Consider the following 25,892-nt stretch of genomic DNA (forward strand, 5'->3'; position numbering starts at 1 on the left):
AGCAGCATGGGGTGAGCTGGACATGAGCAAGAGTGGTGGTCTCTCTACGTGTGAGTGTGCGTGTGTGTCCCTTGGCAGAGGCGCAAACATTGGTGGGTGAGGAGGAACATATTAGAAAGCCAAGGGGTGGGCAAGAATCGGGGCCGTGAATACAGAGGCAAGAGAAAGCATCAGGTCACGTGGAGACTGAGCACGTGGGTACGAGAGGACAGTAGGACAAAGAGAGTATTGGGATCTTGTTGTCACTCTTGATTGGACAAAAGGGAGTGCAAGGATTCCCGTCCCTACTTCCGCAGGGCTAGAGACAGGACAGGGTTTGGGAGACTGGTACAGAGAGGCGAGGCCGAACTATAGGATCTGAGCGAAAGGGTGTGGCCCAGGAGTTGCCATCCAGTCTGGGAGATGGGACCGTACCTGCTGGGGCTGTAGCGGGAATAGCTGGGACTGCGACGAGGCCTCGAGCTTCTGCTAGGTGGGCTCCTCTTGCCAGACTTGGAAGAGTAGCTGGGAGAGCGAGAGTAGGACCTGGGAAGAGGGAGGAGCCCCTAAGGAGCCTGCGGACCCCTGTTAGCGTTGTGCCAACACTTAAAGCTCTATGCACCTGGCCCCCAGGTGGCACTATTTTTCTTTGCGCAAGACTCCTAAAGGAACCTGGCCCTTAACCAGAGAAAGAAATCCCTTCCCTTTTCAGTAGTGGAGAAGAATATGGACAGCTCCCTGTTATTTATGAATGCCTATTGTTCTGGACACTTGTTATCTGTGTGATCTTGGGTAGGCGATTCCACTACTCTAGGCTTCTGTTTTCTTGCCTGCAAAATGGGGTAACAGTACCGATCCTACAGAGTTGGTTGTAAATCTAAATTAGATTAAATCACCTAGCGTACATAAATATGTAAAACACATATGTATATTTATAAGCATATATGAATATGTAAACGCGTGCGCACGCGCGCGCGCGCGCGCGCGCACACACACACACACACACAGTAGCCAGCATACTGGAAGTGTTAGCTATGACTATTATACATTTTAGTATGTGCCAGGCATTAAACTGGAAATGCATGTGTCTCAATCCTCAACACATCCTAGGATTAAGAACCATTATTAATTTTAGGTTATGAATGGGGAAACAAAGGCATAGAGCCGATGATGTAATTTGATAAGGGTCACATGGCTGGTGGACACATGACTCCAAGAGTGTCTGGCTACAAAGTACTTTTGCCTTTTGTAGATTACAGCAATCCCTCCCCTCTTACCCATGGTTTTGCTTTACTATGACTTCAAGAACGGTTTGGAAAAAAAAAAATTAAGAAGTGAAAAGTTTGGGCTGGAGAGATGGCTCAGAGGTTAAGAGCACTGGCTGCTCTTCCAGAGGTCCTGAGTTCAATTCCCAGCAACCACATGGTGGCTCACAACCATCTATAGTGAGATCTGGTTTCCCCTTCTGTCCTGCAGGCATGCATGTAGGCAGAACACTGCATATATAATAAAAGTTCTAGAAACAAGTAATTTACAATTTTTACATTTCAAATCATTCTGAGTAGCATAGTGAGCATTGCTGTCCTGTTTCCCTACGTAAGAAATGGATTATTATTATTATTATTATTTTTTTTTTTTTTTTTTGGTCTGGTCATCCATGTTGTAGATGCTCCTTGCCTGTTACTAAGTAGCCTTATTATGATCAGATCTGCCATTACAGTATCGGAGTGCTTGTGTGCAAGCAATCCCTACTTTAAAGTGGCTCACAAGTATGAGAGTTGTGATGCTAGTAATCCACACACGTCAGAAAGGTACAAAGACATGCATCTACCTAGCTAGAGGGTAAGCATCCCCATTCAGTAAGAAAGGAAGACAAGACAAAACAAACAGATGCGGTGTGCTGAGATCTGTGGCAAGAACAGAGGTCCCCAGGTAACTGAAGGAGAGAAGAGCTCATACTTCCATCATAGTGTAAGACAGGTGCTTGGTTACAAAGGGAGATGGGCCATGCCATTAGAGGATTTGGTTCTTATCCAAGGGTTTAGCTACAGGCACCCACTGAGTATGATGGACTACATCTCCTGTGCACAAGATGGGAAGAGCATCTCGTCGCGATGCATCTCAATCCCTAACCCTGTTGTGGGAGACGGGATGACTCACTCCTATGGAGTGCACTGTGGTTCTCCCTGGGAAAGTGTCCTGCCAGTTTGTTTTTTGCATGTACACTGATAAATCTTACAGACAAAATGCCACCGCATTTTGATTATATAGTTTTGGAAGAGAAAAAACTTCTTGCTTGCTGTTGGCAATTTTCATTTGCAGAAGAAAGCTGGGGGTCAAGGAGGCCAGGAGGGTTGTATTAGATGGGGTATTGGGATCTTGCGACTGTATGTTCCATGACATAGTTATTCAATCTAAGGTAACCATGTGATACTAATGGCTATTGAAATTGGGGGTTAGAATTAAAAAAAAAAAAAGGTGTAATTCTCTCCCTACCTTGCATAACCCCTGAAATGTAACTCTACAACTCTGCCCACCAAGGGAGAATCTTCTGGATGGGTCTTCTGACTTACTATGGCTAACAGAACAGCGGGAGGGGTGGAATGTTACTTTAAGCTGAGAAGGAAGCCTTGTACATTACTGTGTTCTCTCTCTCTCCTTCTCCCTCTCGCTCCTTGTCATTACCATGTGTACAAGCAGATAGTCCTGCTGGTTGATGAGAGACAACACAAAGCAGAGACAACTAATCCTTGGATGACTTTCAATTCCCAGCCCTCAGCCAACCCACCATCTGGTCAAAAACACAGGAGGGGGCTGAGGACAGAACCAGCCCGCTGAGCCCAGCACAAATTGCTAACCCACAGACTTACAGCAACTGAGTAAACACATTTTATCTGAAGGATGATGTTGGTTACTTTTTTATGCAGAAGAAGTTTATTGATACTCATCTCATCCCCATGCCAACAGAAACAGTAACAATGAATGTTCCTCTTGTTCTAAGCGCTTTCACCCCAGGAAAGAGCCATTGGGCCACTGAGACATGTATTCTTCTTCTTATTATTATTTTTTTCACACAAGGAAACAGGATCTCAGAGATATTGGCTGCCTTTACCAAGGCCATCAGTAGTAATGGCTGGAGAAAGTATTCAAAGTGAAGCCTGACTCCTGTTCCTATGGGGGATGGGCATCTCTATTTACCAAAACTCTCAATTGTTAAAGATGCACTCACCTTTTTTCAGAGGAGGTGGACCGGCTCCGGGTGTACCTGGGGGAGGCTCTGGGGTTTGGAGACCGGGAAGAAGGACTGGAGGATCGAGTGCTGGTGTAGGAGGAGCTCCGGGAGCACTCTTTGATGGGGGAGCTCCTGGTTGTGGATGGGACCAAACTAGACTTCTTCACCTCAGCACACTGTAGACACGGAGACTGAAAGCCTCTGTAGGGAGGAGAACATCGTTGTTACCTAGCTTATTCTGGGGCAGCGTGACCAGGTGCTCCCCCCACCACATCTGCCTGGGCCAGAGTGTCCGCAACTCCTCTTTCCACCTCCTTCCTCCCTGGGACGAACTGCCAGCTGACAGAATTTAGAAGGGCAGAGCTAGAAAAGACCTCACAAATAGACAGATGTTTAGTTCAGTTCGGCATCCCCCAGGCAGGGGCACATACCACACAGGACAGTGGCCACTTCGGGGCATTCCAGGAGGCCCCTGTGGCCACAGTGGTAAATAACATCAAATCATGTGTTGAGAGGCTCCTCCCTCCCCGTTTCTCGTCCTCGTCCAGTCCTGATTGCATGAATGAGAAAAAGCCCTGGCTGCGTGCTAGTGGGTTTTTAGCACTAAGGGAACCTGGCCCTTAACCAGAGAAAGAAATCCCTTCCCTTTTCAGTAGTGGAGAAGAATATGGACAGCTCCCTGTTATTTATGAATGCCTATTGTTCCGGACACTTGTTATCTGTGTGATCTTGGGTAGGCGATTCCACTACTCTAGGCTTCTGTTTTCTTGCCTGCAAAATGGGGTAACAGTACCGACCCTACAGAGTTGGTTGTAAATCTAAATTAGATTAAATCACCTAGCGTACATAAATATATAAAACACATATGTATATTTATAAGCATATATGAATATGTAAACGCGTGCGCGCACACACAGTAGCCAGCATACTGGAAGTGTTAGCTCTGACTATTATACATTTTATTATGTGCCAGGCATTAAACTGGAAATGCATGTGGCTCAATCCTCAACATATCCTAGGATTGAGAACCATTATTAATTTTAGGTTATGAATGGGGAAACAAAGGCAGAGAGCTGATGATGTAATTTGATCAGGGTCACATGGCTGGTGGACACATGACTCCCTAACACTTTGTAATCTTCCCAAGATAAAGGAACAGGCCTTGGGGTCGGGGCCCTGAGCAGAGAACTGTAACTGAGCAGAGTTAAATACAATTAACAGACCAGTGTGAACATACAGTTTTTTTTTTAAAAATAAGGTGACCCATGGTTAGTTTGGGTAACTTTGATGTAGCCCATTTTGCAGATGGAGAGAGAGATTGAGAGACCCTCAAACACAATCAGACAAAACGTAGGAGGTCTTTGTCTTATGGTTTTTCTTGTCTAGGGATGTACAGAACTCCTCCTGAGGTCCTTATGAAGACATGTTTATTTGAAGATGAACAAGAGTCAGGTTCAACAGTCAACTTCCAATTGTATTGATACAGTTTTCTAGATTCATGATGACCTCAGTTCACTTTTCTCATCTTGGCTCTTGACCCTGACAAGCTTTTCCATCCCGAACAAAATGTCCTATTCTGTCCTTTCTTTCCAGGCCTTAGGACATGTTGAATTCTGAGCTCCTCTTCTCTCTTCTTGTCTCCTAGTCCATTTCTCTTACACATGATTCTGGCTTGACCCCATCTTCTCTGAAGAGCCTTTTAAGGCCGTCTCTCTACTCCCAGTCTGGGTTGAGGGTCTCCTTTGTGTTGCCATGGAACCTTCTGCCTAACTCTCCTCTCACTCCTACTAGACTCATTCGGTCATGTGATGCCATGCTTCTGCCGTGGATGTTGAGCTCACCGGGGAAAGGGCCTGTGCCGTCTGGACTCTCGGTCTTCCACACATGGCTTGTCAGGTGTCACCTTACGTCATCCTCCCTGTGTCTTGGGTTCTTCACGACCATCATTTCATTTAACCTTCTCTGTAACATTCTGTGCCTGGCCATACTGTTATGACGAAATTAAGGAGGAGGCTCGGAATGACGTGCTCAAGGTCACTCGGAGTTCCAAACTTGCCTCTGTCTAGCGGCAACACCCTGTCACCTCTCCGGTTCCTTTCATGTCTGTGGTGCCCTTGATTTCCAGCTCATATCTCTTGTGCTCAGCCCATATTTATTGAGCCCTTTGTCTATAGCTGGCAGGGCATAAATACCCATGATTTCACCATCATTTACATTCCACAGTGAAAGGCCGGTTTTAAATTATTTAATTTGGCTGTCTATGTATATCAAATTAAGCAGGTAATGGCTGTATATCTCTTGGACTTGGAATCCAGTTTTAGAGGCAGGCCTGCATTTGAATGCTGCTCCTGCTGCTTATTAGCTGAGTTTGTCTGCGGGCCTCTTCCTCCGTTTCACTATCAGTTTACAAAAAGCTTATAATAGTGCCCGTCGCGAAGACGTTAATAGGAGCTGAGAACTGTTCATGGGACGCATTTTTCACAGTGTCTAGCATGTTATCTGGCTCAGTAGATACTAATGGCTTTTAAATGAATTAATACCAATACTTTTATCATTATTACTATTATTGCTGCCTTCTCTCTTTATTCCTCCGAATCACAGCACTTCAGTGTGTCAGTCTATACTCGACAGCCTTCCTCTCCCATATGGGAGCTTCATTGTCTGCTCTTGGAGAAGCTGACATTTGCACTGACACAGCTCTGGCTCCCAGGCAAGGATGTTCCCGAGAAAGTGAACCAGAGGCTAGGCGGCACACAGCCCCAAGATGTTTGTCCACATTGAAGCCTGGCTAGGTCTTGTGTTATAGACAAAGGGTTCTCTGTCCTTGAAGACACTGGCAGCTTTGTCCATGCTTGAGCTGTGTGAGGCCACCATTTGGAAATTTTGGCCACGTAGATCAAAGCGGACTTGAATCCCCAGCAGGAAGAAAGCCCCAGTGCACTAGCCAGCTCCCCCTACTTGTGTATCTGCGCAGTGAATTATAAACTCAGGAGAGGGGGGCCCTGCCATTTCCACACCTAGCATCAAGCTGAGTGCTGCCATAAGAGTGTGTTTGGTAAGAAGCTGAGGGAGAAGAAACTGAATGGACCGTGTGGACTAAGGGGCCAGTGAATTTAAACAATGACTCTTACGAGATCACATCTAGTGGTTAGCATTCTGTTGACTTATTTTATTTTTTGTGTTTATGTGTGTTACGTGTGCATGTGTATATGAATGTGGGTGTCGCTGGGTGGGTGTAAGCTGATGCTAGAAATCTTCCTCTATCACCCTCTTCTTTCTTCTCTGAGGCAGGGTCTCTCAATTAAATCCAGATCTTACTGATAAGCCCAGCTTTACGAGGCAGCTCACTCCGGGGATCCCTTGTCCCCTTGTCTCTACCTCCTGAGGGTAGAACTACAGACAGGCTATCACGCTCACCTTACATTTACACTGCTTGCTTGGCAAAGCATCTCAATGGCTGAGCCACCTCCCCAGTTGCCTTTAGCTGTGACTGCTTGACTGACAGACCTGTTGGTGATGACATGATGGGATTGTCATTGGCTTGTAAACAGATGTGTAGATGTATTTGCTGAAGGAAAATTGCAGGTAGCAAGCACAGTACCAAACAAAAAAGCCTCTGTCTAAACTCTACCGTGACTGCTATGTGTGTTTTCATGAATCAATTTTATTTTGGAGCACTTTTAATTTCAGAGCACAGTTGAGTACAAAGCATGGGACTCCAGGCCTCAATCCCTGACACCAAAGTGGTCCAACACCTCACACCATTACCCAAAGGCCCATGCTGATTTTGGGTGAAGCAGTAGGCATTTGCCCATCATGATTGCATCATGTGTTATAATTTTATGGCCCTAACATTTTTGTCATCTATCCATTCATCTCAGCCCATGGCAACCAATATTCCATATAAAATTTTTCATATTTTCTTCTTCATAATTTTACATAGTTAGAATCATATGTGTGCATTTTTTGTGTAAACTGATAGCACATTTTTTTGGAGCCAAATAATATTCTAGAGTTGGGAGGGGGACTGGAGAGATGGCTCAGTGGTTCAGAGCACTGGCTGCTCTTCCAGAGGACCTGAGTTTAATTCCCAGCACCCTCATGGCTGCTCACAACTGTCTTCGACACTAGTTCCAAGAGATCTAATGGCCTCACACAGACATATATGCAGGCAAAACACCAATGCATACAAAATAAAAATAAATAAAATACTTTAAAAAATTTTAAAAAATATTCTAGAGTCTGGATATACCACAGTTTATTTACCTAAAGGACTTTGGTTGCCTCAGAGTTCTAGAAAGTACCAATAAAACTCTTAGAATTATATATATGTATATATGTTTATATACACATATATACACACATATATATACATATATACATATGTATGTATATATAATTGTATATGTGTATGTATATATATGTATATATCTATATATAACTGCAAGGTTTTTGGTGCAAATATGTTTTTAGTTTATTTTGGTAAATATTATGGTATGTTTTTAACTGACAGTGACTTAAAATGAAGTTCATATGACACTTTCCCTGAGACTATTGGTAAATTGGCGTCTACCTGCCCTCCATCCCTTTCTTGATATCAACACTCTGGCTTTTCCTGAAGGGGCATCTGCCTCTAGTCTGTAGCTCAGGATCCACTCGGCCAGAGAGACTGGTTTGGGGGGGACAAAGGACCACACATGATTTTTGTGGGGACAGGGCGGAGGCATTCTTCTTCTGTTGGCGAAGACCTGTGTCTCCTTGTACAACTTGTGGAGGGTCTGCTTGAGAAGAAAGCCAACAGATTGTCGGGCAGAGCCGAGACGAATAGTTCAAAACATAAAGACGCGTTAGCGCAGTTTGAGCCTCTGGTACCTGAAGCTAGTATCCGGATATCTATTTTAGTCGCGCTAATTGGAATGGCATGCCCTGTCTCCTGCGAGTAGATACCTGGGAAGAACAGGGCACTGTGATGAGACAGTGAAATGGTGACGCTGAAGTGGGGACCCGCCTCCCCTCAAATACACTGACCTTGACTCACTGTCCCTGCAGCTGGGAGAGACATTCTCCAAGACAGCCCCCTTGTTCTGCGGGGAGGAGGTGGTGAAGGAGTTCCCTGAATCGGAGCTGTTGCCGCAGTTGAGGTCCCGACTCTTGCTCAGATCTCCACCCGGGCTCCCCTTCTCCTGGCCCCGGGACCTGGCGGAGCTGGTTTGTGTGGAGGGCGGCGAGGATGTGTCATTGCCTGAGTCGTACTCCTGGGAGCGCCCTCGGGAGGCGGTGAGCGGGCTGGCTGATTTGCTAAAGAGGTCAGCAGCAGACCCCGACCCAGAGATCTGAAAGCAAAAAGACCCGTCGGACACTGCTGAGCTCCGGGCTGTGTATAAGTAATCAAGAATGTCAACCGTCATGAGTCACTGTAACGAAAGCAAAGAGAGAGGGGAGAGAAGAGACGCCAAAAAACAAAAGCACAAATTCCTGAAAGAATTCCACAGAAACAGGAGATCTCTAGATTTTTTTTTTTTCTTTTTACCCCCTGCTAGAATTAACTGGAAGATTTAGGAGTCATGCAGGTTAAAGGCATGCGATTTAGATGAAACAAAAGTAAAAGGAAATTATACAAAAAAAAAAAAAAGTAGTCTTTAATAAACTCAAACAAAAGAGACAAATCAACAGAAAGGGGAGGGCTGTAGACACCCTTAACCTCAAAAAATAATCAAAACGAAGGAATGGGGGAGGGGAAGAAAAAAGAAAAGGGGCTACTGGCTTCAAAAATTATATGCTAGAAATTAAAAGCACAAAAGGAGATAAAGGCAAAAATTTGAATTTTAACCAAAATCATCTTCAACTAACTCTGTCTCTCTCTGTCTTTTTTTTTTTTTTTAAGAAAAAGTTGCCTGAATAAAACCCTGAACAAATGTCACATGGGTCAAAGAAATAAAGATGAGGGTTGGTTTCTTTCTTTTCTTTTCTTTCTTTCTTTTTTTTTCTTTCTTAAAAAAAATAAAATAAAGTCAAGGTCGCAAACTGACATTTGAACAGTTTCCAACTGAAGGGATCAAGAGAGGGAGGGGGCAAAATAAAGGCAAAGTCATTCTAGTCTGACTGAAAACCAACCAACCAAAAATAACAGTAACAATTAAAAAAAAAAAAAGATCTCTACAGGTATTTGTGCGCGTCCTTCTCCCTCTGAGGAGGTAGCTAAACATCCTGAGTGGCTGCTAACAAAGTCTCTCATGTCTTTGCGGATTACATCCACTTACCAAGCAAGGATTCCTCCTTTAGTAGGAAAGGTGTAAGAGAAAGGGAAGAGCGGGCAACGTGAGTCCATCATCAGAGTCGTAAATGACAAGAAAAAAACATACACCTTCCTGCACAACTTTAACCTTCGCCCTGACCTCTGGGTTTCGGGTGCTCAGCGCTTTGAGCAAGTGGGTATCTCTCACTCTGGGGAAACCTAACTTCGTCCAGCTCGCCAGTCCCTTCCTGCCCAGGTTGGGTAGGGGGTGGGGACGGGGGTGGGGTGGGGACGGGTGTGTGGTGGTTGCAGGGCTGGAACCTTCTCTGCATTTGGTACCTGTTAGAGACCTAGCCGTGTACTTCCAGAGGACACCGGGAGGGGGCGCGTGACTGCCAGTGGGAGCTTTAGAAGGACACATCCAGGAGTGAAGAGAGGCCCCAGAATCCCGCTGGGGACTGGCCCAGGAAGACTGAGGGTTTTAGGAAGCCTCGGGGAGCGAGCTCTTCGGAAGGGAATGCGTTTTTCTGCAGCATTCAGGTCAGGTTGTGGCCGAGAGGACACAGAGAATTTGCTTCTGGCTCTTGGCTGTTCTATCACGTTTAGTTGTTGTGGGTAAAAGGGTTGCCCTGGACTTCCCTAGCAATGCCTCCCTGTGAGGAGGAGGAATCTGTGGGGTCAAGAGGTCACACCCTGGAAAGCACACCTCAGACCAGTCCACGTTACTTGAGATTCCAGAATTCTCTATTTGAATGGCTCCCGTACCTCCTCCTGGGGTATATGTCTGCTCCTCGGAGCTGTTTTTTCGTTAAGTAAACCATGTCTCAAGAAGGGTCATGTGGGCAGAATCTGAGTGGCCGTGCTGAGGTGTCCAAGTGCCTGTGGGGGGGGGGGGCATCATGCTGTGAGATGGTGACAGAGATAGGAAGCCTGAGACCTTGGGGCTTCTGAATTCGAAGGCTACTTTCATATCCCCTTGAAGACATGTTTGCTCAGAATGGGAACATACTTTATTAGGGTTTGTTACTTTATCTATGAACCTTGAGAAATCTTGACTTGTATAGATGTTTTAAAGTCTGAGCCTGGGCCTTATATATAGTAGAATTGACTTTCCCATTAAAAAAAAAAAATCTACTTTCCCCCAACTTTATCCCCTGCTTTGGAGACTTGCTAGAGAGAGGACACCTGAGCTTTCCTAAGAAACCTCTTCTCCCTTGAGGGCAGATGTAGACAGCTTGGACTGATAGCCACAGAGGGACCCCCCCCCCCGACACATTGGAATGCCAGATCCCGGGCCTAGGGGGCAGGGCTTTAGTCATTGTTTCTCCTAGGAGGCTTTGCACAGGGGCAAGGTAATGGTCTAGCCTTGGCAAATCCTGTAGACATAGTGTAGCTTCTGCCTTGAGCACATGGTGACTACCTAGCTGGCTTGGCCTTGAAGGTGGGACCTCAACATAAGAAGCCAGGTGGAATTCTCTAAAGTATGACCTCTTCTCATGGAGGGCACAGACTCCGTTCCCACTCAGCGACTTAAATTGGATGACATTTCCTTCTCACCTCGGGCGTCCAACGGTCCCATGAACATTTCCTTTACCACCCCTATCAGGAATGGGAAACCACCATGATGGGGAGCTAGGTTTGAGCTTGCAGGTTGGGTTTTGGTCCAGGGAAAGGATCACTGGATTTTTGACCTGGAATGAATGGTGGGTGACCAGTATATGAGAAAGTCAATCTTGGGGGGAAGGAAGCTGGCTGGGAGCTCAAGGGCAGGAGCCTGGGCCCTCAGTGCTGTGTAGTGTCATGTGGCTTGCTCCCTGGGGCATCTAGACTGAATTTTTCCTCTTCTAAGTCTAAATTCAAAATTACTTTGTTTTCCTGCTGTGTCATGGTTCCCTGTGAGCAAAAAAATTTTTTTTAATATGAAGTATCTCTACTCTGGTGCATGCATGTAGAAGGGGACCTTGCCTTCTGTGCACACTCTGTCCCACAACCTGAATCCACAGGGATGTTTGCAGAGTGTCTCCACCTGGCCATGACTTACACACACGTGTGTCTGACCTGACACACATAGGATAACGCTCTTCATCATGGGGACATAGAGATAAAGTTCTGCTGGGATGTTGTCACTGGGTGAGTGTGCCAGGGTGCCCAAACATACCGGCCTCTCCCACTTGTTTAACAGCCCCATTCCTCTGATTGAGTCTAAGCTCACCGATTTGAGTTACAGCGCTCTTTACAAACCTCCTTCCCCTTACTTCATAAACCAACCCCGAGAACCCCGCACATCACTCCTCCATGCTTTCCCAAGTAGCCTCCCACAGTCCATGCTGACCAGCACTTCTTTTCAGTTCTGCTAACCCCTGCCCCCCAGTGCACTGCCATTTTCAGGTAATTTACATATGGGGTTTCCTGGGGGAGGGGTGAGAGGAAGGGATTAGTCTTCCTTTCTCTCCCACTTATCACCTTCTCTGATCACCTACACCAAGCCAGTAGACACTCTGTAATTGATTAGTTCAATATTTCAACCATCTACTTACTCCAGATAAAAATGTCTACTCAGTAAGGATAGGGACTTATTTGATCGTTGGTCTCTTTGCACACTTGTTGAGGGCAGCGGCCATGGCTGGTGCGGTGTTTGTACACCAGGACCCTCTAGCACCTGCCTCAGGAAATGTTGCTTAAGAACCCCAGCTCCTCCACAGTCTCTTGGGAGCTTCAGGGACTCAGTCTTTGGTAGAGGTGCCTGTGTGACCAGGCAATGATGGGCTCTGCTCAGATAGTTACCAGCTTTAGGAAAACAAAAGTTTTTGGGAAAGAACTCATTTCTATCATAATAAAAACAGCATTATAAAGTCCTGGGGTCTTGAAGCTAACTTAGGGCTGTATTATGAAGCCAGAGAGAAGCTTGAGGGCCAAGGATTAACTCTGGACCATGGTAGAGAAAGAGACTTCTCCCTTGGTGATTCTCTCTTTCTGATTCCTCTCTGACCCAGGGCATCAGGCCACACACTTGGAGGCTCTGCCTGCACATTCCCACCAGCATGCTGTGCTCTGGATCTCAGTCTGGGATTTTGAGACCCACAGAGCTTTCCTCAGGAGACAAGGTGCCATGCCCTCTTCACTTTCTTTTGTTTGCTCTGCTACTTTGGAAGGTTGGGTTGAAAGAGGTACAGAGCCTGGAAATTTATATACAGATGGCTGCCCACTTTAATTATGGCTAAGTTCCTCAGGCTAAGGAAACATTTTAAGTCATCTATTTGAGCCAGACAAGTCAAAACCACATATACTGGTCTCTGGACTGAAGCAGGCCAGCTCACGTCAGTATCAAGGGTTTGGTTATATAGACTTAGTGGTGTTTCACATCTCACTTACTTCTTATGACATCACCAGCATCACCTATTGCCCCCATTTGGCACACAGCTCACTTTATTCTTTTCCTATTTAGAGAATATTGTGGCAGAGATAAAGGAGTCCTCTGAAGACATTTCAATTCTTTGTCCGTAGGAACACCGTCCTGTTTTATAAGTCTTGATGAACTCCGTTTACACTTTCAAGTAGGAGGACTATTTTAATAAACCTGCCATTGGAGAAATCTGTGTCCTTTAAAACCTCCCTAGCCTCAGATTCCACCTTCTTTGGAGCATTCAGTTCACTCTAGACAAAGACGGGTGAAATCACAGTGAGAGGAGCCAAAGGCAGAGTGAGTTCTGGGAGTGGGGGCAGGTGGAATCAACAGAGTGAAGTTGTGATGGGTGACGGTGGAGGCACCTGTCTTCTCGCCTCTGTCCTTTCATCTCTGACCATCTCCTTCATAACTAGATATTCCACGCGGCGGCACACAAGACACAAGCGGTCCCCACTCAACGTGGCCATGATTGGATGTCTCCCACTTGTTCCTTGTTGACACAGAGTTAAGCTAATAATGCCCTCGAAACCCATGAAGAGGTCTTCATCTGGCAGGGATCTTTACGTATGCAGTGGCTCTCTGATCACGTGTAACTGGCTATGCAATGGCCACCAAGTCTCTTACAGGTTCATCACCATCCAGTGATAATGGCTTCATATATGCCCAGGATCCCCAGAATCCTCACACTAAGGTTCTCTTCTTTGGCCTGCCATCACCTCTTCCTCCATCTCAACCTTAGTTCTCCCTGTTCTATCTTCACAAAAGCTGATCTGTGGTGAACAGCAAAAGAACAAAAAACAAAACAAAAAACAAGAAACTGAGCCTAAGAGTTGTTCAGTTGCCAAGTAAGACAGTCTAATCTAACCTGGACCCCAGAAATTGAGACGAGAATTTGAGGGCTTATGCTCTGAGAGAGAAAGGAATTCCTTGCAGTGAAGGGGGTGAATGAGAGTCAAATGAGAGGGAGCCTTGTCAACACACAGTGGGCAGTGGGGCTTGAGTGCAAGTCAGACTTTGGGAATTTGTGTAGAATATGAATTTCAGATTTAACATCAATCCAAGAGGAGGGCACTGGGTGCGCAAGCACCCACCATTCAAGACTCATGAGATAGATCATCTTTAAAGGATGCTAATTCCCTTCTGTGTTCAGACTATCACATAGGCAGGCAAAGTGGGCCTTGGCAACCAGAGGATACCATCTGGAAGCTGGCAGTCAGCTGTGCACCCTGAATCAGAGAGAACGAGGAGATACCTGCAAAGTGTTTGCCTTAATACATCAGGTTGATCAGGGAAAAGTGTCAAGCCAATTTGCGCTGCGTCACAGCGAGGCTCCCTTTAGCCCATTTAGTGTGTTTGGAAATAAAATATGGACGAACTTCCAGAATGTGCTGGGCAGCAAAGGTTCACATAACAACCCCACTTCTGGTTTTTATTGGACAATTAGATCTGGGCCCGTATTTTGGGGGAATGTTCAGCTTGAGCTATAGGGCCCTTGAGATATTCGAGACCTCCTCTACAAGCCCAATGAGACCCTAGTCCCTTCAGAAGAAAAATGAACAGTACACCTGTTCGTTTCTTTTCTTCCCTTTAGAGCTATGAAATGCATCTTACTTCTTTGCCACCTCAGGCCTTTAAATCTTTGTTGGACAGTTGTCAATAAAAGGAACCAGGAGACTGGAGCGATTAAGGCACAATCAGATTCTGTAGTGATTCTGGGTCATACAAGGTAACCTCAGCTATCCATTTATTGCTATTACTTGTGTATATGTACATGCTCATAGAAGTCAGAGGTCAGCATTGGGGTCTTCCTCAATCAATCACCCTTCACCTTAATTTTGAGGCACGTCTCTCACTGAACTGAGAGTTCATCAGTTCAGCTACACTGACCAGCAAAGCCCTAGGAATCTTCTTGTCTCTACTTTCCCAGTCCTGGGGTTCAGGCAGGTTTCACAGCACCCAGCTTTTCATGTAGGCACTGGTTATCAAACTCAGGACCAGCCAGGCACTTCACCAACTGAACCACCTCCACAGCCTGTATTGGTTTTCGCCATTACTGCTTTTTGTGAAGTCATGGCCACTGCAGGGAGAGGCTTTCATCACTCCCTCAAACATAAACCTTCCAAATTATTTTCTCTCTTTCAGTGTAGAACTCATGGGCTTGCCTCGTCTTTCTTTCCTTAGTACACTCAATGTTAACACTCGGGCTTTTCTAATAATTAATTAAATCCCCTCACCAGAAGCTCCAGTTTCCCGCATTTCTCTGGGAATCTCTCAGCCCTCCAGGGGAGCCGGCACAGTTATTTATTGTTTTTGTTTCAAATCATTATTTAATCAAGAATGGAGAGGGGGAAAGGCAACCTCTCACTTACACTTCAAAATTTAATTTCAGCTGAATTTCGAGATCAAGAGGCAGCTCGGTCTAATAGGTTACAAAAATACAATCAAGAAGAGAATTTCAATTAAACTGAACAAGTCCATTTACGGGGCTTCAAATGGCCCCGTGGAGAGCGGCAGCCATAAATTTCTTTTTGCTTCTCTGCCATATGGGGAGCTGGGAAATCTCACATGCTACAGGGCAGAGCGTGCAGCTAGACGACCCTGCGAGTTCCTTAAGAAAACAATCCCTTTGTTTCTCTAAGACAGCAGGGTTGTTTTCCTTGCTGGCATTCCTCTTTCATTGACACTAATTAGGAAGACAGCAAAAGAATGGATTCCTTGACCTGCTGAAGTTCATCTGGGAAGCAGGGGAGGTGAAGAGGAGGGAGGATGGGGAGAGATTGATTTTCTGGGGATCAAGAGCAGACAGAGTTCCTAGGACTCAGGCACCCCCAGCAGGTGCACTCCATCTGACATTGGGTGGGGGAGGTAGCTGCTCTTCTTACTCTTTCCCTTACAGGAGGACCCTGAAAGGAAATGACAGCTCCACCCTTTCTCAGAAGCTTCACTGGAGGTCCCCCTGTCTATCCACTTTCAAAATCCTCCATATAAACTTTGTTAGACATTCTCCCCTGACCCAGGTTGAAAGGGAAAAAAGTAAGATCAATAAATGAGTTTTGTATCCAGGTAAATTCCATTCAATTTAAAGATGCATCCTTTTTTTTTTTCCTCCCAAGATTATGTGTTTTCTACCTCTTCTGGTGGTGATATGTCTTCTGGTGGTGGGTGATATGTCTCTTGGATGAAAAAAAAAAAGATGGTTGTTTCTTCTTTCCTTACTCAGAAAAGGTAAATGTTGACCATGTTATGTCATTTCTCATCCCTGAGTCCCCAAATGTCACCTCCCTGTTCTGGACTGTGTCTCCTCTCCACTGCAGTGGAGAGCTTGGGTACTAAGCTCCCAGGGAAAGAGCAAAGTAGGCCCATGGGAATGAGCCTGAGTGGAGGGGTCCATGGGTCAGTGCCTGCCATGGCCAGTCTAAGCCTCCCCTTCTGTCTATAGAATGAGGGGCATATGTCCATCCTGTCTTTCCCCACAGGCTGCTGTCAAGTGCACTGGTGGATTCTGAGGCCAGAGGTCATTTCTGGGTTTACTGAAAGCAAATCTTTAAAAAGCTTCTGTGGTAATAAATCATGTTAGCAGCTACTACACGTGTGATGTCAGATTTCCAGCCTCAAAATGAATTTTCACACAGCAGATATCCCGTGCATGGCAGAATTACATTCTTCTTCTCCTCCCCCTCCTCCTTCTACCTGTTCTTCTCCCCCTCCTCATTATTATTATTGTATGCATTTTTGTATACATGTTCGAGCTCGTGTGTGTGTGTGGCCATGCATGTGGAGGCCAGAAGTCAGTGTCAGGTGTTTTCCACAACCATCTCCACCTCAGTCATCAATCTGCACTCTAATAACTGATTGATTCATTAACTGTTTTAGGTAGGGTCTCTCAATGAGCCTGGAGATCAACAGTTCAACTAGACTGTCTGGCAAGGAGCTGCAGCGATTCTCTTTTCTCTTGCCCCCTGTTCTAGGGTCACTGGCACACACCATTGTGTCTGACTCTTGTGTGGGTGCTGAGGATCAAAACCTAGGTTTGGGATAGCTCACCGAGCCACTGATCCTGCTCTTAATGCATAGCTTACTGTCTCACACTGTCGTCATATTACCATGTAACTAGGTTAAGATAATTATCACAAGGTACAGATGATGTTATTTACATGTATGAGCACATGTCTGTCCTGATCAGGCTCTCTGGCTTCAAATCTGGGCTTCTACATTGAGTAGCTGCCTTTTGTCTGATCTTTCTAGGCCACAGTGTCCTTATTCTAGAGTGGACGTGTTGTGTCTTTTGAAGAGCTATAATAAAAATGCAAGGCAGCAACTTGTGTAAACCACCTATGCTAGCACCTGGCACATGGCAGGTGCTTAGAGAACGTTAGTTCCTGGTGTCTTCCAGGATGTCACAGAGAGAGGAGGTCAGGGACTCCAGAACTCAGATCTGCTCCAAAGCCCGCATTTTAATCACAAACACCTTTTCCTTCCTCAGCTTACAAATTTCATGAAGCTATCTTTGACACACTCCACATTCTCTCTTGGTCTGTTTGCATCTGTGTAACACATGATGGCACATAAGTGATATATGACTGCTCTTGGCCCTGATTATATGTAGTACAAGGAGTTGGGAAGAGGAGGCTTGGCCTTCTTGGTTCTGATTCAGTCCTTTTTCTAGATCCCCTCTGCAGTTACAAAAGGCTTGATGGGGAATGTCCATCAGAAATAGAAAGGCCTCCGCTAAGTACTTGTGGTTACAAGGATCCCTGCTGCCCTGTGGGGCTGCCAGCATCCCTGATGCCCTGTCCGCCCTCTGATGATGTCACAGTAAGCTTCTAATGCACAGTCTTTAGTTTTTGCCAGCTCTCTTCCCTACAAATCATGTTACCTTCATAGGTCATTGTGTTCCCAGAGCCTCACTTTCCTCATCTGAGAAATGGGGATAATAATAATGCATACCCATAAGAAATGAGGGGAAGATAACTATGCAAATTATGCAGTGGTATCTTCCCTATAATATTCCATTTCCTTCTATACATGAGTCATTTCAAATTGATAAGCTCTTATCCATCTTTTGGTTCCCAGCCAAAATATCCTCTTACCACAAATCCCTCTCAGACATCAAGTGTCAGACAGAAGTGTCTGATGCCTCTATGTCATATTGTGCTTGCTCCCACCACGACTGTGAATGATACTCTGAGCAGTCACCAACTGCTTGAGTGTTAAGTAATATCCCTTAAGGCTTGGTGCTAAAAGGGATTAGCTATTATGTTGTAGTGATCCTGAAGGTGTCAGGGGAGGGATAACTGGCTGACTGGGGCTGGGATGAGGTGGCAAAGCAGCCTATTTACCAATCTGTGTGCAATCATTTGACAGTTTTAACAAGCATAGGCGGGACGGGTGCCCATAACCATGATCTTGCTCTAAATGACTGCTGGTTCCTCAAGGTGCTCAGTGGCCAACCTTTAACCAAACAGGATCCAGTTCAGAATCAAAGCTTTCATTTGCATAACCACATATGCAAAGCACCTCCTTTGATGTCATGCACCTACTCTTGACTGTTTTCAAAAGAGCTCTGTGTATGGAACATTGGGACATGGGGCACAGGAGGCTCAGTGCTCAGGTCTCCTTTTTATCTGTAATATCTGTGTCTTGTCTTAGGATCCCATCTCAAATCTTACTCTCAATCTTCAGTTTTCATTTTCATTGCCTAAATCCTGCTCATATTTAGTTTTCTGGGTCTTCATCCCATTCTCTACCTGGCCCAATCCTAATGCCCTTTCCTGTCAGCCAGCTTTCTGTTCACCTCATTGTCCGTTGTCACACATGACCTTTTCCTGTTGTCACCTCACCTGTCTTTTTCCCTCTTAGCAGGCACAGATTTTCTTCCCTGTTCATCAGCTGTCCAGAGCAAAATCTAAGCCTAATCCTGTTTAGATGCTCAATAGATATGGGTAGACTTGAAGGAATATTTAATAAGTGATTCAGTGGAAATGGCTCTGCTAGACTACCTAGTGGAGAAGAAGCTTGTGGGTGGTGCTCTTGGGAAATCTGTGATGTACCTGGAATTTTCTCTCATGTCTGCCTTGGTAATGGAGAAGATGAAAGAGTGCCAAGCACAGAGGGAACATGAGAACACAGAATAAGATTTTGGAGTGTATTTAATATTTCCAGGAGCCAGACAACCTTAACTGGGGTGAGTGTAGCCATATTGTATCTAGATACTATTTACAATGGAAAGAAAACCCCACAGGACGCTTACCCTAGTTTATCCATTGGCTTACCTAAGCTGGGAAGTATACTTTAGTTATTATTATGACCTCTATTATTGCCTCTGCCTCCCCTGCTGTTGTACCCATGATACTGATAGCACCACCAGCAAGCATTGTATAGCATTTGCCACACACCAATTACATTCTAAAATGTGTATTCATAGCTAGCCATGGTGACCTCACTACAATCTATGAACTAGGCCTCATTAGTTTTTCAGAATTAAAGAAAATAGAGACACAAAGACGTAATATGAGTACTTCAAGGTTGCACGGCAGGGATCTAGAATGTCATCCAAGTTTGTCCCTAGACCAAGTACTGGGCTCAATGATTGTCTTCTGAATAAGAGACTGTGTGTATGTATGTATTCATGCAGTATATATGTATTATATATCTATATATCTATTTTTTTTTACAGTTAAAGAACTTTGAGCTTATAGAGGATTTGGTTGCACACTCATAACTCCTCATGTTTGTTTGTTTGTTTTTTAAACAACCCCATCTTGCCAAAGCCATCATTACCCTCTTATGCATCTCCATTTTTATTCTTGATAACCAAGGCAGCTGGAAAGAGGTGAGCTCTTAAGGCCTCTTCCTTGTATATAATGACAAGGCCTGGCTTTTGGTTCTTCTGACAGGGGTTGGGCCCCTGGGGGACATGGAGGCTCCTGGGGGATCATGGAGCATTATGTCTCACAGGCACCAAGAGCCTGTGTTTCTAGCAAAGAAACTGTCAAGAGCCAGTCTGGCCAGTCTGGTAACATCACTGGTAAGTGAGAAAAGCCAGATGCAAATTTTGGCTGCATCTTCACACATGTGTGCTTCTTAGAAACCATTCCAGGCAGGTGAGAAAGTTTAAGTCAGGTGTTGCCCTGGCACATTGTATCTAAGGTCAGTTGGGGCTTCTAGATAGGCTACCAGAGGCATGAGTACACAAGAGACCAGGCAGCCATATCTCAATCAGGAACATTCTTCTGTCTTTTACTGCTTACCATTCAAGTTTATGTATTCTTTTTCCACAAGTGAAGTAATCACATCTATTTCCCAGCTGTGGATGGGTTAATTGATTACTCAAGACTTGAACTGGCCTCTGTGGTCTTTGCAGCCCAGGAGATTTAGGACATTTAGAGATAAGAGAATTCAGATGGGGGCTTGACACCTGCCTGTTCTTGGTAGTCACAGACATCCTAAGAGGCACTTAGGTAGAGTACTGCCAGACATGTGGAAGACTGAGTAAAATTAGACCTTGGTGACACACGGTGCTTTGATGTGAAGAAGACTTTTCTAGAATGTACTGGAAATACCTGTTATATCAACCAGCCCACAGAGTTGGTTCTTATCACCTCCGCCAGCTGATCTTCCCACAAGCACTCCTAAACTACTCCTTGCTTCCACCTCACTCTTTCTAAGGGGAACATCTCCTTGCATATTCAAGTTCTCATGTGTCGGAAAGACTGGCCCCCTTCAGGGCTGCTGGCTACCATCTTGTGATATGTCAAGGCCGACTCTCATCCTGTTTATCTTTATGTCCCCTCACAGAGTCCACAAAGTGCCTTCTCAAATACTTCCTCTTAGTGAATAGTTCCAACCACCTCAAATGTAAGAAAGCCTCGAGTTTACTTAGTGAGAAAACTGAGGTGATACATCTTGCCCAAGGCCACATGCAGCTAGGTCTTAAGTTCAGATCCATCCCACACCAAAGTGTTTGAGGTCACACCAGTTACTTCTCTTGACTTGAGGGAGGCTTTTATATTTTTATTCATTGCTGGCTCACTAAGTTGGATTTACCATTGTCTCACTCTGTGACTTTGCCCCAGATCCCAACCTCCCTGAATGTTGATGTTTCTGCCTCATCTGTGGGAGGGATAAATGACAGCAGTTCAACCCTCAACACTTGAGACTTTGTGTGTGTGAACACATAAAAAGACACAGGTCAAGGGCCACAAGCTCAAATTAACAGGAGGAATCAGATTCCAGCTGTCAACCAATGCTGCCAGCCAGCTGACAGAGATGCAGACTTTAAATAAAAGCCAGAAGTGTCCTTCCCACTTCAAAGGCCCCTTTCTTCTGCCCGATCCTACGAAAACTGTATGCATCTCACACATGTCACCTGGAGGCCAGTATCTGTGTTTCAACACCAACCTCTGAAATATGAACCTAGGTATTTTAGTTTTTTCTTCCTCTGCCTCCCAAGTCCCCAAGCCAAGTGCTGTCATAGGCCGGTGAATAAATAATTGGTTAGTCAATAATGAGATCTGGAGCCAGTGGGAAATTTTATCCAAAACTGAATTAAAAGGCATCATACACTTCCTGAACTTAGACCTCCACCTCCCACAAACGTCATGACAAGGCTGGCGGAGGGGCTGTGCGGAATACTTACTACACCCCTGGCTGACAGGAAGCCGAGCCTCTGGAGGGGCTGGCTGGGCAGGTGGCTGGACCGGGCCTCCGGGCTGACCTTGCAGTAGTTCTTGGAGCAGCGGCGGGAGTGTGTTCGGCGGGATTTCCGCCCTTCCTCAGGAGACCGACCTCGGTGCCTGGGGATCAGAAAGAGCTACCTGAAGACCTTTTAAGGCGAGCATGGTGGAGAGATGGCTAGGCAACCAACACGTCATCTGAGAGTGACAGGGCATGCTTCTGTATGTTTGTGTGATTTTTGTCCCTGGGTATGTCTCTGTGTGTAAGAATGCTGGGTTGTGTGTATGCAAGTTCCCATTCCCTTCATCACTCATCCATTCATCTATCTATTCATCCATACTCGCACCCACTGACCCACCTCTCATCCATTCATCCACCAGTCCACCCCACCCACCATCCACCCATTCTTTCATCCATATCCATACCCATATCCATCCATCTATTATCTATTCTTCTATCTACCATCAATCCATTTGTCCACCCCTCCACCCGCTTACCCACCACTCACCCATTTATCATCCATCTTGCCATCTACCCATCCAATGATTCATCTATATACCCACCATCCATCTATTCATCATTTCATTTATCTGTTTATCCATCCATTTACCATCCATCCATTTATCCATCCATCCCCCTCCTATCTATTCAGCAACTTTCTTATTCATTTAAAAAATTTATGACTATGATCACGATGACAAAAGAGGTCCCTTATTTGATCTGGTTTAATATCCCTCATATGCTTGTGATTCTATATGTTTGGGCATGACTATATATGTTTCTATGCATACCCATGTGTCTTTGTGTATGTGACTTTACCATTTGTGCAGCAGAACCATTCTATTAAGTATCACCCAAAATACTGAGGGAAACATGCCTGATAAAAATGACAGAGACACCTTGTATAAGCAAGATCTGCCTGTCTTGTCTGACCCCTTAAATTATCCACACCTGGATTCTCTGAGTTACAGCTGTAAACCATATGAATTTGAAGTCACCTGAAAACCCCTCACAATCCTTCCTGCATCTGAGGACACAGATGGGGCTGGTGTTACTTTCCCATCTTACAGATGAGGGAGCTGAGTTTCAGAGATGCTTAGGCTCTTGGAGCCTGAGGTCACATGGCTTAAAAGCAGCCAAAGCTGGGCAGGATTTTTCACCTGTAAGAACCATCTCCTCTATTTCTAGCTCTGAATGATCTCTCTGCTCTGGATCTTCCAGATCATTCTCCTGAGTATGCAACCCACATAACCAGCTCTTGGTCTGCCCTCAGGCTTTCGGAAGGTGCTTCAACATGAGTGGCTCAAGGAAGCTCAGGTGAGCACAAGACAGCAGGAGGCACAGGGCTGGAACTTGTCGTGTCAGCCATTTCTTTGGGACCCCACATAATTCTCAGGGAGCTGGTGGATCCAGAGGCTGAGGCTCTGCTTAGACACACAAAGCTGGGATCCTGGCTATAACCGGTGTCACTGTGAGCTTGTCAATGAGCATTGGGATGAGTGGCAGGTGATGTAGGGGGGCACAAAGTAACAGAAGCAATACTCTGGGTTGGGTGTTGCCAGAAAGTGGGGCGGGGGAGAGCAGGGGAGGGTTGTGATAGCCTCGAATGAGAGCTGATTAGATTGAGGCTAAGTCTGTGATCGCCAAGGAAGCAGCCTCCACTCACACTCGCTGGAGTAGAGGTACCTGGTGGTTTGTGTGTTAGAGACAAATTCTCTTATCTGGGCTCTGCTTTGCATGTCAAGGGGTCTTGCTTACATCTTGGTTAATCAGAGTACTGTGTGGCTTCACCTGGTAGTCTCCCTGGCAGCTTGGGTCCAGCAGAAACACAGAGGTCAGCTGAGGTGGGGACATGTCAGGGCCTTGGTCTCAGGGTTTCTCACACATGCTCTGTTTTCATATCCCCTGGGACAGTTTGCAGTCTCTCTGTCTGGCTCAGGGTGACTAGAGGCTGGGACTCAGGTACTTGGAATCTTTTAAAAAACGATTCTGAGGATATCACAAAGTGCAGAAAATATAGAAAATCACATCACACCCACAGCATGACAGGGCCACAGAGAAAGAGCTTGAACCAGCCTAGAGACAAACAAACAAAACCTGGCACAAAGATAAATATTTCTCCTCCTCCCTTCCTCTTCTTCCTCCTCCACCTCATTTTCTCCTTCTTGTCTTCATCTTCCTCCCACGCCTCTACTTCCTTCTCTTTGGTCTCCAGCCATCTTTCTTCCATTGAAATAAGGCGAACCCTGCCTGAGAACTTCCAGGCCCCAGGTGTCAAGAACGAGCACTTGGACAAAAAGAGAAAAGCTCTTGACATTGGGAGCTGTCTTTGGTCTTCCTGATACATATCAATAATTCCAAATTTTGTGAATGTTCCCATCCACAAAACTGCTCTCTTCTTCATCCACAAGAGCACTGCAGTCATGCCATTCTCAGACGGGGACACTTTGTGCTGTGTGTCCTTTCAGAGGTGGCTCAGCTTCTCTGTTCTGAGAATGGAAAGTCTAGAGCCAACTTCCTGGTTTTAACACTAGCTGTGTCACTCAGTTGCTAAGTATCGAGTTCTTTAAAGGCCCAGTGCCTCAGTTTCCTCATCTTCTGAACGACCTCCAGGGACTGCAGAGCGGGTCACATGAGTCGGCTGTGCTGTGGAGTGGTGGTGGTACTATTGAGCCCCTTCTGCCTGCTGACAGAAAGCGAGGGGGGGGGGGCAGCTCCGGCCCTGGGAGAGCCACTCAGTGCAGGACAGAACCTGAGTCAAACATCGTTAGCGCTGGGTGGATGAGGAACAGGGGCAAAGAAATTACCTGCTCTCGCAGCTGGAGGAGCGCAGTTCTGAGCTCTGGGACCTTGAGGGGCATCGGTGATGTCTATGGCGATGAGACTTCCGGCTTCGAGATCTTGGGGGAGGGAGGGAGAGAGGGAGGGAGAGAGAGGCGGCAGGAGGAAGGAGACACTGATTTTGATCTTGTGATTCACAAATCCCACTTATACCCAATACTGTAGGTTTGCTCTCTAAGGGACGCATCTCCCGGCTTCACCGCTTCAGCTTCCTGCTGCCATCTTAGGGGGTCTCTGCCCAACTGCCTGAGCACAGGGAAGCAAAAAGGGGCCCTTATTGGGAGTGTGGGTGACGGTTAACATGAGACTTGTCCTCGTGCTAGAAGCAAACCTGGTACAAAACCACAGCCCAGGCAGCAAGCCAAGCCTCCCGAGGTCAGGATCCACATTTCATTCCCTTTCAGCATCCAGCCAGGTTCTAGCAAAATGCTGCTCTAAGGCCTGGGCTGAAGGAAGGGTCTGCTGCGCTTCCAGTCCTTCACATGCCCAACCCTCTGATGTTTCAAGCACTTGGAGAAACAAGAGCAGACTCTTTAAGGTAAAATAGCCCTGTCTTAACGAGACAAACCTTTAAAACAAAAAGGTAACCTTTGACACATAAAAAAAACACAGGGTCTACTGGGCCTCTCAGCTGCCAGTCTGTGACCCTGGATGCAGGACAGGAACTCCGGATCTTTAGCATGGAGTCAGGAGTCTACCAACACACACTGCAACCAGCACCACCCATGCTACCGCCTCACCATTCTTGCCAGCGTCACCCTGCCTCTCTTCAGCTGCTCCCTAGGACGGGTCCCAATCTGACTGGGGATAAACGAGGAAAGTCAGGTGCTGTAGCTCGCACTTGAATCCCAGCATGTGGGAAGTGGAGGCAGGAGAATCACTGAGCTTGAGGCTTCCTTGAGCTACATAGTTCAAGGCTGGCCTGGGCGGCACAGTAAGACCCTCTATGAAATGATAAAAACAGCACAAAATGACGGATGTGTGGAATGCTGGTGTCGTAGGAATCTGCCTGTTTATCTCGGTTTATCTAAAGGAATTGATTTAATCAATTCCCTGATTAAAACCTCCTCCCTGCCTTTATGCTCTGTCCAGACTCTGGTCTTGAAGCCCAGATTCCTTCAGGAGCTGGTCCTGCCTGGCTGTCCGTCTGGCTTAGCCATCCAACATCTTTTGCTCTGACCTGCCAGACTCAAGCAACGATGGATAGTTAACTCAGCTTGTTTTCTGGCTCCAGAGACCTTTTGGAGGAATATGGCAATGACCTCAGGCCCCTCGTATCTAATATATCCTTCAGGCCCAATTGCATCCTAATCGTTTTCCTCCTACAGATTCTGCTGTTCTTCATAACTGATGAAGGTGAGTCCTCTCTCTATTCCAATGCTATAGTGAAGAAACTGAGGCCAGAGAGTTGACACTATGCCTTCCGTGCCGCCTGGGATGCCCTTCTTCAGCGAGCCACCCTTGCCATCAAGCCCCATTTTTCCTACTGGTGCCCTCTGTTCCAAGCTCCCATCCTCCACTAC

At 46.0% G+C, this 25,892-nt stretch overlaps 1 protein-coding gene across 1 annotated transcript in view; it reads right to left on the reverse strand.

The window, feature by feature from the left end:
* Nucleotides 1–25,892, reverse strand: part of Srrm4 (serine/arginine repetitive matrix 4) — a 147,672-nt gene that overhangs the window by 6,792 nt on the left and 114,988 nt on the right. The window contains exons 7-11 of the mRNA XM_055606323.1: nt 24,336–24,428; nt 21,491–21,647; nt 8,240–8,544; nt 3,209–3,412; nt 415–525 (exon numbers count right to left, since the gene is read on the reverse strand). Coding sequence (XP_055462298.1) covers nt 415–525; nt 3,209–3,412; nt 8,240–8,544; nt 21,491–21,647; nt 24,336–24,428 — 870 coding nt within the window. The remainder of the gene's footprint in view (nt 1–414; nt 526–3,208; nt 3,413–8,239; nt 8,545–21,490; nt 21,648–24,335; nt 24,429–25,892) is intronic.

Source organism: Psammomys obesus, unplaced genomic scaffold (genome assembly GCF_907164565.1).
Source record: "Psammomys obesus unplaced genomic scaffold, mPsaObe1.curated_primary_1811, whole genome shotgun sequence".
Classification (NCBI taxonomy): domain Eukaryota; kingdom Metazoa; phylum Chordata; class Mammalia; order Rodentia; family Muridae; genus Psammomys; species Psammomys obesus.